The sequence below is a fragment of the Plecotus auritus genome (assembly GCF_963455305.1).
Source record: "Plecotus auritus genome assembly, chromosome: 7".
Taxonomy (NCBI): Eukaryota; Metazoa; Chordata; class Mammalia; order Chiroptera; family Vespertilionidae; genus Plecotus; species Plecotus auritus.
Window position 1 is genome coordinate 93387060 of NC_137774.1, and position 17128 is coordinate 93404187.

At 48.2% G+C, this 17128-nt stretch overlaps 1 protein-coding gene across 1 annotated transcript; it reads right to left on the reverse strand.

Moving 5' to 3' along the window:
* Nucleotides 1–3085: 3085 nt before the first annotated feature.
* SERPINE1 (serpin family E member 1) lies at nucleotides 3086–10371 on the reverse strand. The gene is made up of 9 exons (XM_080682732.1): nucleotides 10239–10371; nucleotides 9154–9425; nucleotides 8307–8540; nucleotides 7599–7793; nucleotides 6817–7015; nucleotides 5763–5863; nucleotides 5560–5646; nucleotides 4994–5077; nucleotides 3086–4701 (listed from the first exon to the last, which is right to left on the reverse strand). The coding sequence occupies exons 2-9, from the start codon at nucleotides 9422–9424 to the stop codon at nucleotides 4664–4666; spliced, it is 1209 nt and encodes a 402-aa protein (XP_080538858.1). The 5' UTR covers nucleotide 9425; nucleotides 10239–10371; the 3' UTR covers nucleotides 3086–4663.
* Nucleotides 10372–17128: the final 6757 nt, after the last annotated feature.

Genomic DNA, 17128 nt, shown 5'->3' on the forward strand with positions numbered 1-17128 from the left:
TGCCAGCAGGGCCCGCCCTCCCCCCCACATTGCCCTGCCAGTCGCCCCACAGATTGGCCCTGATCACTAGCCAGGCCTAGGGACCCTACCCATGTATGAATTTCGTGCATCGGGCCTCTAGTATATATATATATATGGTATGATCTTATTTGTGAGAAAGTAACAAATATTTTAAATATTCTTATAAATGCTTACCAAAGTTCTGAGAGAGCACTCAAGAAACTGGGGCTTACTAAGGTCCCTCTTTTAATCTGTTGAACTGTTTGAATGTCTTACAAAAAGCATGAGTTCTTTTAAAAAATGTATATTTTTATTGATTTCAGAGAGGAAAGAAGAGGGAGAGATAGAAACATCAATGATGAGAGAATCATTGATCAGCTGCTTCCGGCATGCCCTCTACTGAGGATCAAGCCCGTATCCTGGGCATGTGCTCTTGACCGGAATCAAAACAGAGACCCTTCAGTCCGCAGGCTCTATCCACTGAGCCAAACCACTAGGGCAAGCATGTGTTCCTTATCACTTAAAAAAAGTCACCTCTTCTTATACCCTGACTGCTGAAGCATCCTTACCACGTGGTCATCCTGGCTTTCTTAGAACACTGCCAATGATGGAGAACTCCTTACCTCTTAACTATCAGGCAGTGTTTTTTTGTTTTGTTTTAATATATTTTATTGATATTTCACAGAGAGGAAGGGAGAGGGATAGAGAGCTAGAAACATCGATGATAGAGAAACATCGATCAGCTGCCTCCTGCACACCTTCCACTGAGGATGTGCCCGCAACCAAGGTACATGCCCTTGACCGGAATTGAACCCGGGACCTTTCAGTCCGCAGGCCGACGCTCTATCCACTGAGCCAAACCGGTTTCGGCTATCAGGCAGTGTTTTGACAAGTACCCTTCCAGATGATAATTACTTCCTATTATGATATGATCTAGGATTCCAGGGGCTGGTTCTATCAATCTTGTCTTGAGGGGCCTGGAGCTGGATGGTGCACAATTTTGACAGATAGTTCTTGGTATTTTTTTAGTTTAAAAATTATTTTTTAATATATGATCAGAAACTAATGTCTTCTGGTGATCTCACTCATATGTGGAATCTAATTAACAAAATAAACTGATGAACGGAGTGGATCCAGAGACATGGAAGCATGGAGCAGAATGCAGAATCTCAGAGGGAAGGCGGGGAGGGCCGGTGGTGGGAGGTAATCAATCAAAGACCTTGTATGCATATATGCATAACCCATGGATGCAGACAGTAGAATGGTGAAGGCGGTGGGTGGTGGGGCGTGGGTGGGGGGGCTGGAGGGGACTATTGGGGGGGGAAGGGGACATATGTAATACTTTCAACAATAAAGATTTTAAAAAAGAAAAACAAGAAACTTCTGGGAAGAGTCTTCAAGATACTAGAGGAAGAGAATAAAATACTTTTTAAGATGCCATTTTAAAAAGGATATGAAGAATGTATATAACAAAAGAGCTTTGGTTTTCAAGGAACCTGATATGTAAATGGGGTGGGGGTAGTGTGCACACCTGAGCATCCTATCTAATAAAAGAGCAATATGCAAATTAACCATCACTCTGCTATACCCCACAAGCCACGCCCACTAGCCAATCAGGGGAGAGTATGCAAATTAACCCTACCAAGATGGCTGCGGCCATGGAGAGAGGAGGAGGGAGGCTTGGGTTTCCCTGGCGATGGAGGAAGCCAAGCTTTCCGCACACTCTGGCCAGCCCAGGGCTCCGCTTAAGGCTGCAAAGTGTCAATTATAGAAGATACATAAATCCCAACAGAAATGGCTGCAGCCACTGAGTGAGCAGAAGGCTTGGCTCCGCTCAAGGCTACAAAGTTTCAATTGTAGAAGATAAATAAACCCCAGATAACAGCCTCTGCTTGGGTCGCCGGGGGGTGTGGCTGGCCTGCAAACCACCACAGGCCCCTCACCCAGGCCGCCCCACGCCCCAAGGGAACCCCCACCCTGATCTGGGACACCCTTCAGGGCAAACCAGCTGGCCCCCACCCATGCACCAGGCCTCTATCCTATCTAATAAAATAGTAATATGCAGATTGACCATCACTCCAATACACAAGATGGCTGCCCCCATGTGGTCAAAGATCCTGCCCCCATGTGGACACAAGATGGCCACCACAAGATGGCCAGCAGGGGAGAGCAGTTGGGAGGGACCAGGCCTGCAAGGGAGGGCAGTTGTGGGTGATCAGGCCAGCAAGGGAGGGCAGTTAGGGGTGACCAGGCTGGCAGAAGACGGAAGTTGGGGGCAAACAGCATGGCAGGGGAGCAGTTAGACATCAATCAGGCTGGCAGGAGAGTGGCTAGGGAGTGATCAGGCTGGCAGGCAGAAGCGGTTAGGGGCAATCAGGAAGGCAGGCAGGTGAGCAGTTGGGAGCCAGCAGTCCTGGATTGTGAGAGGGATGTTCGACTGCCCGTTTATGCCCGATCCTGGTGGGGTACCAGATTGTAGAGGGTGCAGGCTGGGCTGAGGGACACTCCCCGCCCCCGTACACGAATTTTGTGCACCGGGCCTCTAGTACATGAATAAAAAGCACTGTTAAATTCCAGGAAAAGGAAAAAAATCAGTAAATGCCAAGAGGAGTGTGAGGATGTTGACTGAATCCATGGAAATGCTGGTTGGAGCAAATGGACTTAGTCTGGATTTTAATAAATGGGGAGTGGGTAGGTGCAGGGGATAGGAGCATTTGGTGGTAGAAAGAAATGGTGTGAATAGAGATTGAAACCCAGGGGGACAGTGGGTGTGTGCAGGCCTGTCTGACTGGTAGAAGGTGTTTGGGGGAACCCTCTTTCCTTTTTGAGGATGATGCCCAGGAGGAGAATCATGCCTACACAGTATGTCCCTGGAGCCTTCTTGCTGAGCCCCTGAGGCCAGTCCTGTGGACTTGCTGTGGCAAGTCCACATGCCTGGCCCATGTGTGTATGTTTCCTAAAGATTCGTTTCACCCGAGATGGCTGTGAACTGACAGAATTTTGATTTTGTACTGTGTGAGATGTGGAAAATAAAGGTGGGGACTGTTTTTGGAATATTCTTTTTATTTATTTATTTTATTGTTTTAAAAAACATTTTTGCTTTTTATATATCATAAGTGAAAAAGCATATAATTCAACACAATTTCAAAAATATTGGACCCTACATTTGGGTCTCCTTGTGAGTATAGTTGTGGCTATCACTGTCCAGTGCATAATGAGAAAAGAAAACAACAACAAAGGACCAAGATTTTCCGCTGAAGAACACATTGGGATGATTCGGGTTCTATTAGGATGCATTCATTTGACATCTATGTGCAATTCTTCAATAAATTGGTCTTTATGCCATACCCCTTAGCTAGCTGGTTTTCAGGAAAATTACCTAACTAGGGTAGTTGAGCCTGAATTCACGGTCTCTCTTTCATTCCCTCTCATTTTCTCTCTCTCTTTCTCACGTGTCCACCGCTCACACACAGCAGCCGGAAATGACACACTGAAGTGAGTCACCGATGCAGCTGTGAGTCACCCTATAATTGGGGAAAGTTATGTCCTGCTAGGTCGTGCATCCCTTTGCACTCCTGCTCCTAAATACATTGGAAAATTTTAAAAGCTCTCTGTCCTCACTCTAGTCTCTCTCACCCACCACATCCTTTTGGTCCCTAAAGTTGGATAATCTTGGCAGGGTCCTAATCCATCAAGTGGAAAGGAAAAGAAAGAAGAGGGATGGGGTTCAGGCAGCCACAAGGTGGCAGTGTGGGCCCCTCACGCTTGCCGCCCAGAGGGGTGTGGCAGCTAAGTGACCAGACTCCTGAGATGCAATCATACAGATCACAAAGGAACACTCTAAGCAAATTTAAATAATATGCTTTTTTTTAAATAGTCCTCTTTCTCTCTAACAAGCACACAAGAAAGTGATAAATATTCAAGCATACCTCTGTCATCCTACCCTCCCCACTAGGAGATTGGAGCCAAGAGCCAGGCACACCTTCTTCCTCTATTCCTGCAAAATCAAGTTTGTAGAAAGCAGAAACCTGCTTCTATAAGTAAACAAGTCACCTACACTCCGAAATAATAGATGCTCACTGTTTCTGGGGAGGGAGACAGCCAGGCCAGAGTGAGACTTTGCACCTGGTAGGCAGTTGCTCTGCCGTTCCACAGCACCTCTGCGCTGGAGAAGGATGGATCTTGCAATGAAAAGTTGTTTCTTCCATTGGTCTCTGGCCCGACGCTAGCCTCCTCAGCAGTGGCAGACAGTGCAAGAGTGAGGGCAACATGACTGGAACACAGTTTCTCCTGTAAGCCTTGCGGTGCTATCCTGCCAGGGCCTCAGGCGGTCCAGATCTGAAGACCCAAAAAGGCAGAGTGATGGGCAGAAGCAGCTGCACACATGGCTCTGAGAGTTTTACAGTCGGATTTGGAAAACTTCAGGGAACAATGCTTCAGAGGTCCCTGCCAGGGTCTCCACTGGGGAGTTTTATTGAAAGGTCCCCTTTCTCTCCCTCAGAGAGGCTGAGGTCTAAAAGGCAGATTTACCATTAAAAAAAAAAAAAAAAGCGAGTATCTTCTCTCTCTCCAGAAAGATTAATTAAAAGTTCTTTTCTTCGCAGTTTCTTCTTCTCTGATACATCTCCAGTTCTGTCCCAGTTGAGAACTTCTTTTTTCATGGTCAGGGTTCCATCACTTGGCCCATGAAAAGGACTGTTCCTGAGGATGGAAGAATCGTGGGAAATGAGAATTGGAAGGAATGGCAGAGCTCAGCAAGCGTGAAGTTATGGGTGAACTAAGATGAGTGAGATGTCTGGAGTCACAGCTGCTTTAGTGACTAAGCTAGGACTGGGGTCCTGGCACAGCACTCCATCTATGAGAGAGCACTGCCTTTGAGGAGAGGAGAGGAACAGAGTTATGGATTCTTTGCCTAGAGTTCCCGGGTAAGAGGTTGTCTACACTTGTTTAAACCAGTGCCTGAAATGGTGGAGCATTGTGGCCTCGGGCTCACCTGTGGGGTTGTGCCGCACCACAAAGAGGAAGGGTCTGTCCATGATGATCTCCTCAGGGGCCATTCGGGCTGAGATGGTAATGGCTGGAAGAGAAGGGACAATGTCTTAGAACAGAGGGAAGTAGGCACTGGTTCCTGGACCTGAACTTTAAAAGTTTAGGGAAGTCTCCTGAGGCCTGGTTTCTTCCAGGAGCTTGGTAGAGATCCATCAACTGCTCCCCTTCAGACAGACATTTAAACCCTTTTAGGGCATATTGAGAATCAAGTTCCTTAAGTTGACTAGCCACTGTGAGAACAACCCAGACTTTCCTTTGGGAGGTTTTTCACTTTCAGAGGCCCTCAGGAGCCGCTGGAGTCAGGGAATGGGGTTCCAGGGAAAGCAGGCCCATTTTCTTGGCTGAGAAACACCAAGGAGGAAAGGGCAATACTCCCCACACAGGAAGTGCTACTCTGTGTGGCCTGGTGAAGCAGGGCAGACGGAGTTCATTCCAGCTGTAGGTGCCATAGGGACCCCTTCTGTAAGCCTTGGGCCAAGACTTGCCAGGCCTCACCTGAGCCTGACTCACCTGTAGAGGAGGATGCTTCCGTGCCTCTTTCATTCACCTTGATCTTCACTTTTTGCAGGGCCTGCGATACGTAAAGAGGCTCTTGATCTGAAACAGGGAGTGGATACAAGAGTAGATCAGATAGGTTTTCCGGGAACAGCTCCTTTATCTTCTAAGGGGCCACACAGCCCACCAAGATAAGAAATGAAAGGAAAATCTCTTACCTGAAAAACTCGAGAAGTCCGCCCGACTTGGACTAAAGATGTTGGTCATCCCCAAGTTCTCCAAGGGCCTCCTGAGGTCAACTTCACTCTCCAGGGAGAACCTATAGACAGGAGCAGAAAACAGCTCAAGCTCAGGCTATCTCCAGCCACCTCTCCCAGTCCCTACCAGGTATCACCCTGGCAACCTGATAGGATTGGGACTGATGTGTAAGTAGAAGAGGGAGGCTTGTTATTTCAAGGTCTCTGCTTGCTAGAGGTCTAATATTAATGAACATTCTTATGACTAATTACTTTTCTCAAATAAGACAGTAGTTGATTCTGTCTTAGGGAAAATTCTGGTCTGTAGATTGTGTTTCTGAGAGCTAACCTGAAGAAGACTCAAGCAGCGAGGCTTTGGGCTGTTCTCTGCTCCCCATCAGGGCACAACTAATTACTTCCATTCTTGGGTGGGAAGGAGGGAGGGAGGGAGAAGGAGAGGGAGAGGGAGAGAGAGAGAGAGAGGGAGAGAGAGAGAACTAACTAAATTGGGGTAAGCATGGTGGGAGGCTTTCCTACAATTCTGGAATTATCCAGCCCCAGCCTTCTCCACTGTGCTTCTGCAGAAGGATTTAAAAAATCTGTTAGATACTATAATTCCAGTTGCTCCATCTGCAGAAGTGATTCCTTTTGTTCCCATTTTTGGATGTTGACTTGAAAAGATGGGGTGGGAGTGAGGGGCATTCATAAAAAGGTGAAGGCAGATTTAGCCTCCCACCTCTAGTATTTCTCTGGCTCTTCCTTTGGCTGGCTTTTGTTGGATATTCTGAGGGAGGCATATGCGGGGGCATAGTCTAGAAACCCCTCCTTGCCCTCTAGCAGAAATGGGAGGAGGGATGATGAGAGGAATCTTAATCAAATGCAAGCAGTTTCCCATCAGCCTCCCACACATGTCCCTGCCCTGCAAACATCACATTTGGGAAACTCCACACGGGGCTGTGTTTTCAGGAGAGAGGAGAGGCAGGAGATGAGGGGATTAGGGCAATGGCAAATGTGGCTAGAGCAAGGGGTGGCTTACTTGGGCAGAATCAGGAGGCGGGGCAGACGGGTCATATTTCCTTTCCACTGGCTGATGAGCTGGGCATCCAGAATGTTGGTGAGGGCTGAGAGAGGCACCTCTTTTTCATAGGGAGCAGCAATGAACATGCTGAGAGTGTCCCCATGATAGGGCAATTCCAAGATGTCATAGTAATGGCCATCAGGGGTGGAAAACTCAGCTGTGAAGACACCAAGACGGCGCATTGAAAATGATTCCAGCTCTTGTTGATTCTAACCCAGCACTAAATTTTCAACTAGTTCTCCGGTCCTCTCCATTCTTTTGGAAGACAACTTTCCGTTCTGGCTTTTGAGGCTCCCACACCCACAGCTCCCCTATTCAATGTTTTTATTTCCATTTCCCTTATTTCCTGCCAATTCAGTTTCTTCTGGTTTCTCTGTCTCTTTCTGACTTTCTTTATATTCACTTCTGCTTCCCCATATCCAGCTACTAATTCATTCCAGTCCTCTTCTCCTGAATCTCAACTTCTACGTAGCCCTTCCCACAGCAGGATTTGTGGACCATATAAGGATGTGAGATGGGGTCAAGTGGCCAAATGTGGGCCTGAGGGAACTGCTGGATTTCAGCTTCATCTTGCATAAGATAAAGCTACTTTCTGCTGCTCCAATTATCCTAGTGTCTCCTATTTGGGAAGTGTTTGTTAAAGATGAGGTATATTCTAGGGTTTCTCCTTCCTAAGAGGGGAACACCCAGGGATGGGGTCCAGTAGGTATAGGGTTTGGGGAAGGGAGTCTTGCACTTACTGTAGTTGAACTTGCTGTTCTGAGTCATCATGGGCACCGAGACAGTGCTGCCATCGGACTTGTGGAAGAGGCGGTGGTGGGTGCCCAACTCTGGGAAAGGTGTCTTCCAGTGGCCATTGAAGTACAGAGCATTCACTAGTACCAGGCGTGTCAGCCTGTCCACGGCCCCTTCACCAAGTAAGTCACTAATCATGCCTATGGGAAAATCAGGTGATCAGGCGCTAGATATTTTCTTAATCCTCTTAGATAAGTTCTCTTCAACTCACAGGCTTCAAATGGATGTGTGTCTATTGAAGTGATCCAGTCAGAAGATAGTCTGAGGGGTCAGATAAACCAATCTAGCTGTTTTCAACCTGTTTCATCTTCCTAAGGATCTCAGAAATCCTTTGCACACTTTCTTGAGCCTGAGATCCTGTCTAGGATCAGATCTGGAAACTTAAGTCTTCCCTTATTTTGCTCCCTTGAAGGAGTGTGTGTGCTCCTTATCATGGTTATTACCATTCTAATGTTGTTTTTAGGGCTGCCTTTTGAGTTGGTTCATGAGAAGACCTAATTATGAAAAATGTGACACTGATTCTTCAATCACTTGACCTACTGCCTACAAAGAAAAGAATGCTGAAAGGGAGAGGTTGGTATATTTGGGATTTGTTTCCAAAACCCCTTTCTTGGCAGGCCCTTGGGCCCGGCTTCCTTTCCTTGCCTGCTCACCTTTTGTGTGTCTCTTCACCCAGTCATTGATGATGAACCTGGCTCTCTCAATCTCTGAAAAGTCCACCTGCTTGACTGTGGTGCGGAACAGCCTGAAGAAGTGAGGCATGAAACCTTGAACCAGCTTCAGATCCCGCTGGACGAAGATGGCATCGGCGATGCTGATCTCATCCTTGTTCCATGGCCCCATGAGTTCCTTGTACAGTTGACGAAGGGCAGGGGCCATGCCCTTCTCTGTGCCGGAGAAAGGAAAGACACATCAGGCTCATGTTCAACTAAGGGGTCCCAGCTGGGCCAACCCTCCCTCATGGATGGGGCTCTTCTGCTCCCCTAGGTTTCTCTAGAGGGAGATTTCATTCCAAATCTTAATCTCTTTTGCATCTCCCTCAAAAATCTTTTTCTCAAAAATCTCAGGTCTCAATCCTTTGTTTGGGTTAGAATATTTTTCTGTTTTTAAGTTATAAACCCTACATTTTTTTCTCATAGTAATAATAGCTATGCAAAGCATTCCATATAGACAATTCTGTTTAATCCTTACAGCAGCCCTCTGGGCTAGGTACTTTTATTATCTCCATTTTGTTCATGAGCAAACTGAGCCTCAGAGGGATTAAGATTATGCAGCTAATAAGTGGTGATGCAAAGTTATTTTACACCAAATCCACTGGCCTGTACACCTTGCAACTAGTCAAGGGTCAAGTGACACAGGGTATGGTGGTCCCTATGACATGGCAGTACAGGTGTTGGCTCAGCTAAGCTGGAGTCAGCCTTTCCTCTGCTTTTGGTTGGTTACACCCTAGTTCTGTGAAGGCTGCATGAGTGCCTGCCTCCTACTTTGCCCATCTCTCACCTTCAATATCGAATTGCATTGCTGCTTGGATCTGCTGCCTGGTTTCTCCTCTGGTTGTTAGCTGCAGCATGGCGAGGACTGAGGCCACCCCATAGGGTGAGAAAATCACATTACGGTCCTTGGAGGCCTGGGCCACCTGCTGAAACACCTTCACTCCAAAATCTGTGACCATTTGGGCTGCCTCAAGCTGGCGATGGTCTGAGGCAGATCCTTCACTAAGGATGAAGGCCAGGCCCAGAGCTAGGCAGGCAAAGACTGGAGACACTTTCATCCTAGAGCAAGTGGGAAAGAATCTGATGAAAGCATAGTTCTAGAAGAATGGTGAGTGGGGAGGGGAGATGACATCCCAGCCATGGTCCATGCTTCCCATGTTTGTTGTTGACAGGTGCTAAATGAACAGAAGGACAAGAGTCATTAAGAAACCATGATGTGGCCCTGGCCAGTGAGGCTCCGTTATCCCGGATATAAAAAGGTGGTGGATTCAATTTCCCATCAGGGCACATATGCAGGTTGCAGGTTCAATTTCTGTTATGGGTGATTTCAAGAGGCAACTAATCGATGTTTCTTTCTCACATCGATGTTTCTCTTTCTCTCTCTCTCCCGTTCTTCCTTGCTCTAAGATCAATTTTTAAAAATGGTTAATAATAATTTTTTTAAAAAAGGAAACCATTGCCGAAACCGGTTTGGCTCAGTGGATAGAGCGTCGGCCTGCGGACTGAAAGGTCCCGGGTTCGATTCCGGTCAAGGGCATGTACCTTGGTTGCGGGCACATCCTCAGTGGGAGGTGTGCAGGAGGCAGCTGATCGATGTTTCTCTCTCATCGATGTTTCTAGCTCTCTATCCCTCTCCTTTCCTCTCTGTGAAATATCAATAAAAAAAAAATAATAATAAAAAAAAAAAAAAAGGAAACCATTATGGGTTCAGATTCTGCAATCACTGCTATGGAGAGGGCAACTTAGGGCTGCAGGTCTTGGGGAGGGGATGAACAGAGGCAAAGTGGGGTTCTTGGATGGGGAAATTCTGTGCAGGGACATTCTCTACCTTAACCCAAGGGAAAAGATGGAGAGAGTTTGATTTTCTCTTACCTGAAGTTCTCAAAGTGCCTTGTGAATGGTGGTTTGTCCAGCTGCTGCTGCAGATTATGGTGATTCTGTTGCTGCTGGAGAGTGGTGTGTCTCTCTTGACAGTGCCCTTAGCCCTGCAGCCAAACACAGCTGTGCTGTTAGGGAGGCAGCTGCCTGCCTTTATACCAGAAATGGGCAGGAAATAGATTAACTCATGGCTCAGCCCCACCTACTTTCTGGCTTTGGAAGTCTGACTCCCTGAGGCATGTGTGTGCGTGCTGCTGTGTGTGTGTGTGTACGTGTGAAAGGGCTCAGGAACGATTGAGCAACCCCCCACAGCCTTGACCTAGGGGCCTCCCCTGATTTTGCTGCCTTCCACCTGTGTCCCTCTGTCTTTGGATGTTATGTCAGCCTGAACCCTGGCAGTGCCAGACAGCCCAAAATGCCCATTGTTTGAGATTACCTCCCCCAGTGCTCAGCTTGGGGGAAAACATTTTACATTTCCTCTTTTTCCTTTGGGGAAATGGGTCACCAGAGATTTATCAAAAAAGCTAAGGATCCTGTGGACTTCTGTCTGCTAGCATCGTCTACACCATGTGCACGGTAGCTGAGGAAGAATGCCCCTCCCTCCTCTTGGCCACATCCCAGTGGCCACAGGGCACGGAGCGTGCCATGTGATTGTCTGGGTTTTGACTGTCTAAGACATGAACCTGGCAGAGGACTCCCTCCAGTCTTTCCCTCTTCCCTTTAGAGTGTCGTGGCGGATGATGCATGGCTGACTCTCCCACGTGTCCAGACTCTTGAGTTGCCTCTGAGGGCTCTCTTTTGTGTCAACAGCCCTGTCTGGCAGGGATTTGAGGTGTACTGGGTGGGGTGGTGGAAGGACCAGGGGTTACTCAGGTAAAGTCTTGCCAAGGAATTAGTAGCCCAACATGTAAGTTTTGTTTCTCTGAGCTGCCCGCTGTAACTGGGGAGAATTAAGTCTTATTCTTTTCCTCCAGATGCAGACATTGGAGGTCTGGAGCAGCGCAAGTAGGGATAGAAAAGAGGGCTTCAATTCCTGGCTGGTTTGTGGGGTGAACTCCTAGGGCATTGAGTTCGAAGTGGAAGAGTGACCCAAGAATTTTATAGAGGGTGGAAATTGGCTGGAGGCAAGTGAGTGGAACTGGACTAGTGCATTTGGGGGCCTGGCAGGGTCAGGTACCCTTGGCCATGTGGCCTGAATGTTGTGGACTGGGGGCTAAGTGCCAAGGGGTCCTGAGGGATGGAGAGAGATGGGGAACTTGACCTGGGGTCCACACACTGTCATGATTTGTGTAGGTGGCAGGGTTCAAGTGGGAGTATCCATGGAGACAGCCAATAACAGATTCACAGGAAATTTAAGTGGGTGGAAGTGTCAGAATATTTGTTTTGGATTTTTTCAGTAAACAGATACCAAGGGCAACCACAGCTGGATGGCTTTTCCAAGTTTACTCTGATTCTGCCTTTGTTTTCTCCTGTTTCCCTTGGGAATCAGGTGGGGATGGGAGAGGAAAAGGGACAATCCCTCTTGGAAAGTCAGGATCACGGACCCGTTACAGGACTGTTCCCATGTAGTTACTTTTTTATTTTTTTTGTAGTTGCTTCTTGTTTATTCCTTTTCCTTTTCTTAGTTGTGGTTTGGAGTTCCTGAGAGAGTGGTTAACCATGAAGAAGAAGCAGTTACCCCAGACCTCTCTCGGGTGGAGAGGACAGAAGTCCAGCCTCCGCCCCCCCCCCAAATCTTTTATCCCCAGAAATGCCCCCAGTGCCTTGTCATACACCCTTGGGGCTCAGAGAGAGATAGGGACTTGGGAATCTGGGTTGCGTTTGCCAAGTTCCAAGTTGGAAGAGCAGTGGGTTGAGACTCAGTCAGAAACGGCTCTCTCCTGGCACCTCACTGCCTGGCCTCTCCAGCCACTTCCGCTGAGCTCCTTCCCTTGCTCCACTGGCTATTCTAGTAGCCCTTGTCCATTGCCTTGCTAGGCCTCAGCCGTAAAAGCCCCTGCTATTTTCGGTGGATGGCCTGGACCCTGCCAGTGCTGTGACCAGTTCTGTCCCCACTCCTGACCTGATGGATGATCCTGATGCCATTCCAGAAAAGACACTCTGTTCTCAGGCTCAGGAGCCCAGAAGCAGCCCTGTGTCCTATTGGAGGAAGAGGGGGCACTATACATTGGAAACAGAAAGGGCTGACTTACTTAGGGGTCTTTTCCTAAACTAGAAGGGACTTGTAGGCATCTTGTGGATGTGTATTAGAAAACCAAGTTCCATGCCCTAGTTTCTGATGAGCTAGGGCCACTAGATGATCTAAAACCAGACTGGACTGTGGTCCCTCCTACTCCTCCCTGTGAAATGGCCTTGCTTCGACCTTGTCTGTCCTCTGGAGACCTTCCACATATCATGGTGCTGCCTGACCACCCTCTGCCCCCCAGGAGACCTCCCTGCAATGCCTTTCTCAGAATCTGACCTGACTCAAGGGGTTGTCACTTTCTCTCCTTTCTCTGAACCCCAACTAACCGCCTTGACCCAATCACCTCTTTCAAGCCTTGGCTCTTTTGTAAGGGGTCAAATGGACAGAAAGAAAAAAGTCCCTGCTGTTGAAATAACTGGACCTCTGATTCCGGGAGAGTCAGAGATAAGAGGATGAGTTGCAGGGCTGTGGATTTTGGGGGAAGTTCCAGTTCCAGCCAATTGGGAAGATGTTTCCATCTGTCCTTCTGCAGGTGGTTCGTGACTAAACCAGACTCAGACTCACATTTTCTGTTACTGACCACCCCGCCCCCTCCCCCAACACACACACACACACACACACACACACACACACACACACACACACACACACACACGCCCCAGAGCCCTGCTTCAGTTTGGGCCTCAGGGCCACTGATGTCAACCTCCAACCTTTCACCTCCTGCCCTCCAGCTGCACTCTGGCCTGCGCTTGGCTCTTCCCCTTTGCTTCTCCGTTTTTCTCCCAATACCAACCATCTGCCCTCTTTTTCACCTTCCTTTTCTTGATCTCTTCTGTTCAACCATCCATCTGTGGGCTTATCCCCGTTCCTTCCCCGGGTCCCCTCAAGTCTCAGCCTCGTGAGCTCACTCTCATTTCTCCACTCTTTCTTTTCTACTCTCTATGACTCAATCCCTCTTTCCCTCTCCTTTTCCAGAATCCCTTTTACAGTCAAATGTTCTGTTCCAAGCCTTCCTGTGAGGAGGAGAGGGCTGCCTCCTCTCAGTTACACAGGCTCCCTGGAATGTTGGAGCAGGCCTCCTGATTCTTGGTGATTTCACTGGGAGAGCTGGGGGTGGAAGGACAGGGTCCTACTAATTCACAGCACTATTTCTGGCCTGGTTTCTCTCCAAATTACACAACGACAAAAATAGCCTATGTTTGGGCTGGGCCAGCTCTGCCTGTCTTGTAGGAGTGAGCGAGGTGAGGGCTGTGTGTCTCAGCCTCTTGAGATCATGGCCTTGGGACAGCCTGACAGAAACAGGGCCTTGGGGCCTTTCCAGGGTTCCTCCTCACACTGATGCCCACGCCTGACTGCCCTCTTCTCTGCCTCCATAGCCTTTCTCCTTTCTGTCTTCTTCAGCCCCCACCTGCCATGTCTCCTAAAACTCCCATAACAGTAAAACCTGTGTCCCTCACGCCCCCCACCACCACTCCCCTGCCAATGTAGCCCTTGCTTTCTGCAGTTGCTTTTTTCTCCATTTATATCTAGAGTTTCAGGGGTAGGGAGGCCTCTAAGAACCACTTAATCCAGTCCTTTGAATTTGCAGGTGAGGGCTCAGGTCCAGAGAGGCTGAGCAATGTAATGTGTTTGAGAGCACAGAATAACATACCACAAATGAGAGAACAGTGCTCATTGGAGCAGACAGAGCCAGTCAGCCTGGTCAAGTATCTGTAGGCAAAACATTTGTGAGCCTTAGTTTTCTTATTTGTGGATAGATATGTAAATCGGGATTTAGAGATAGGTAGATAATGACTTCCATCCTTCAGGGCTGTTGTGAGGAGTAAGTGAAATATTGTCTGTCAATGTCCAGCATAGTCTCTAGGCTCTCACTAAGGGGTGGCCACTCTTGGGGCAGAGACAGGACAGGAATTGACAGCGTGAGCTGTTAATTTTACATGTCCTGATCTCCTCGGGGTGTCAGAAAGTTGGGGGTGGGGTGGGGGCAGGGGCTTGTTTTACCAACAGGTCAAAATAGAACTGAGCTTGGCCTACTCTTGTAGTCTCAGCCCTCTTGATCCATTCTCTGCACCTATGTCTGCTATCTCTCGTTGACCCCTCTATAGCACCCATTATCCTTTAACCACTTTTACGCATATCCCCTTGTCTTACAGTCATTTCTTTACTTATCCTTAAACTTACTGTGGCCATTGCCATGTCTCATCTTTATTTCCAAGGGGGAGGTAATGGGTCAGTATCCTCTTGAGGGGCCACTCATAATGTCAGTGTGCAATGAGCACCAGAGGCCCTCTCAGCCTCCTGCTCTCCTCCCCCTGCCCTGGCAAGAATGAGCCTCCTCTCTTGGGGAAAAGACACAGAGGGAACAAATGGGACCCTGTATGGCCAGAAGGGGAAGTTTGCAGCAGGGAAGGGTGGAGTGTGTGATTTCTGGGGTAGATATGACCACAGAGCCTGGTGGTATCTGTCAGAATGACTCAATGCAGGCCCCAGGGTCCTCTGGGCCCCCCTGGTCAGATTCTGTCTCTTATTCCATTTCTTTTTACCTATGTGTCTGATTCTAACTCTCTGATTCACTTCTTTCTTCTTTACCGGAACTTGTTCCTCATTCTCTACATTCCTGAGTCTCCCTTTAGAACTCTCTCTGGACACATTCTGTTTTATTTTACTCTGGCTGTTGTGTAAATCTTGGCTTCCCCAAAATGGCCAAATATTTATTGATAATCAGCGCTTCATGGTGTGATTCAGAGAAATATAAACTTCTCTTTTTCTTGAACATATACTCTTTTTTTTGTTTTTGTTTTTTTTTAAATTTTTAATATATTTTATTGATTTTTTACAGAGAGGAAGAGAGAAGGATAGAGAGTTAGAAACATCGATGAGAGAGAAACATCGATCAGCTGCCTCCTGCACACCCCCAACTGGGGATGTGCCTGCAACCAAGGTACATGCCTTTGACGGGAATTGAACGACGCTCTATCCACTGAGCCAAACCAGTCAGGGCTTGAACATATACTCTTAGTGGGACAGAAGATTACATACATGCACTAATTAGATTAAAATGTAAAGTTGTCTGTATGCTATGCTGTAAGACTTAGGCTGTCAGGGTGCAAGTTGAGGGAGGGCTTCCCAGAGGAAGAGGGACTGATGCTGGATTAGGAGGAAGAGGCAGAGTGGCCTCAGCAGAGAAGCAGAGGGCAACATGGAGGGAGTGGGTAGGGCAGTGGTCGGCAAACTCATTAGTCAACAGAGCCAAATATCAACAGTACAACGATTGAAATTTCTTTTGAGAGCCAAATTTTTTAAACTTAAACTTCTTCTAACGCCACTTCTTCAAAATAGACTCGCCCAGGCCGTGGTATTTTGTGGAAGAGCCACACTCAAGGGGCCAAAGAGCCGCATGTGGCTCACGAGCCGCAGTTTGCCGACCACTGGGGTAGGGGATACACAGAGCCCAGGAGGGGAAGAAAGGAAATGCTCCCATCCTTGCTCCACCTGTTTTCTTCTCTAGGGAACAATCTTTTCATTTCTGCCTGAGGCAACCCCTCTTTGTTTTGCTCTCTGTGTGGACTTTCATATCACAAGTCTGCTCTTTCTGTGTTCTCTCATTTCCTTGAAATAGAAGTTCTTATTCTAGTCTGGATCCTGGCTCTGGACACAACCGTGTATGGAACTGGGCAAACGCCCAGAGAGATGATGACCCCTTGGTCAGTGGGGAACCTGTGGGTGGTGGAGGTCCCAGGGATGAAGCAGCCTCATGATGCAGCCCAGATGGAATTTGCCACTGGAAAGCCAGGGACGTCCCTGACCATTCCTTCTCTCTTACTTCCTCACCATATGCAAGCAGGCCCTTTCTGCATGTCTCTTCATCTGAGTCACCCTGAGCTACTTCAGCTGGCTTGGCTATTAGTAGCAAGTTGGGCTGCTGGCTTGCTTGGGGGCTCTCATGGTTTCGTGCTGTAAGGGCTAGGGAAAGCGGGTGTACGGAGTGAAGGAAAGGGAACAGGAGGATTTTTGCCTGCTCAGGAGGTCATGGAGACAGCTGCCTTCCCTTTGTCCTCCAGCACAGCGTGCCTGCAACAGCTTCTTTGGATCTCTTCTGGGCTGGATTTGATGCGACAGTCAGAGATGTGAAGGAGGGGCGTGTCCTATCTTCAAGGATCTTACACTGTCCTAAGCAGACCCTGTACCCCAGGCAGCCTGGAGGCCACATGAAAGGACTTTCCTGACTCTTCCCATTCCTACTTGCTCATCTTCTGTCTCTGTGCCCACTTCCTTCTCTGGAGCACCCAGATCCTCCTTGCCACTGCCCCCCACCCCGTATGTCCCTACTGCTGCCTCCTTCTCCTGACCATATAGAGCCTACCCTGGTTAGGAAAGGCAGCCCAGGAGACCCATCACCACAGTAGATTGCCCTCCCTTCCCACCAGGTATTCATTCAGACCTGCTTACTAAGTCAGATGGGTTTGCTCTCAACATAGGATTCTCTGATGGTCATCCCTGTGACCATACAGTCCTGCTCCAGTTACCAGAATGATTGTGAGAAAATCATTGTACCTTCCAAGAGCTCCATCTCCTTAGACAGACACCATGGGCCTGAATAAGAGGTTTTTCTGAGGAAAGAGGCAGATGTGGCCCGAGGACTAGGAGGAAACTCTGGGCGACTTCCTTTTTACCCCTGAGCCTCAACTTTCTCTTCTGC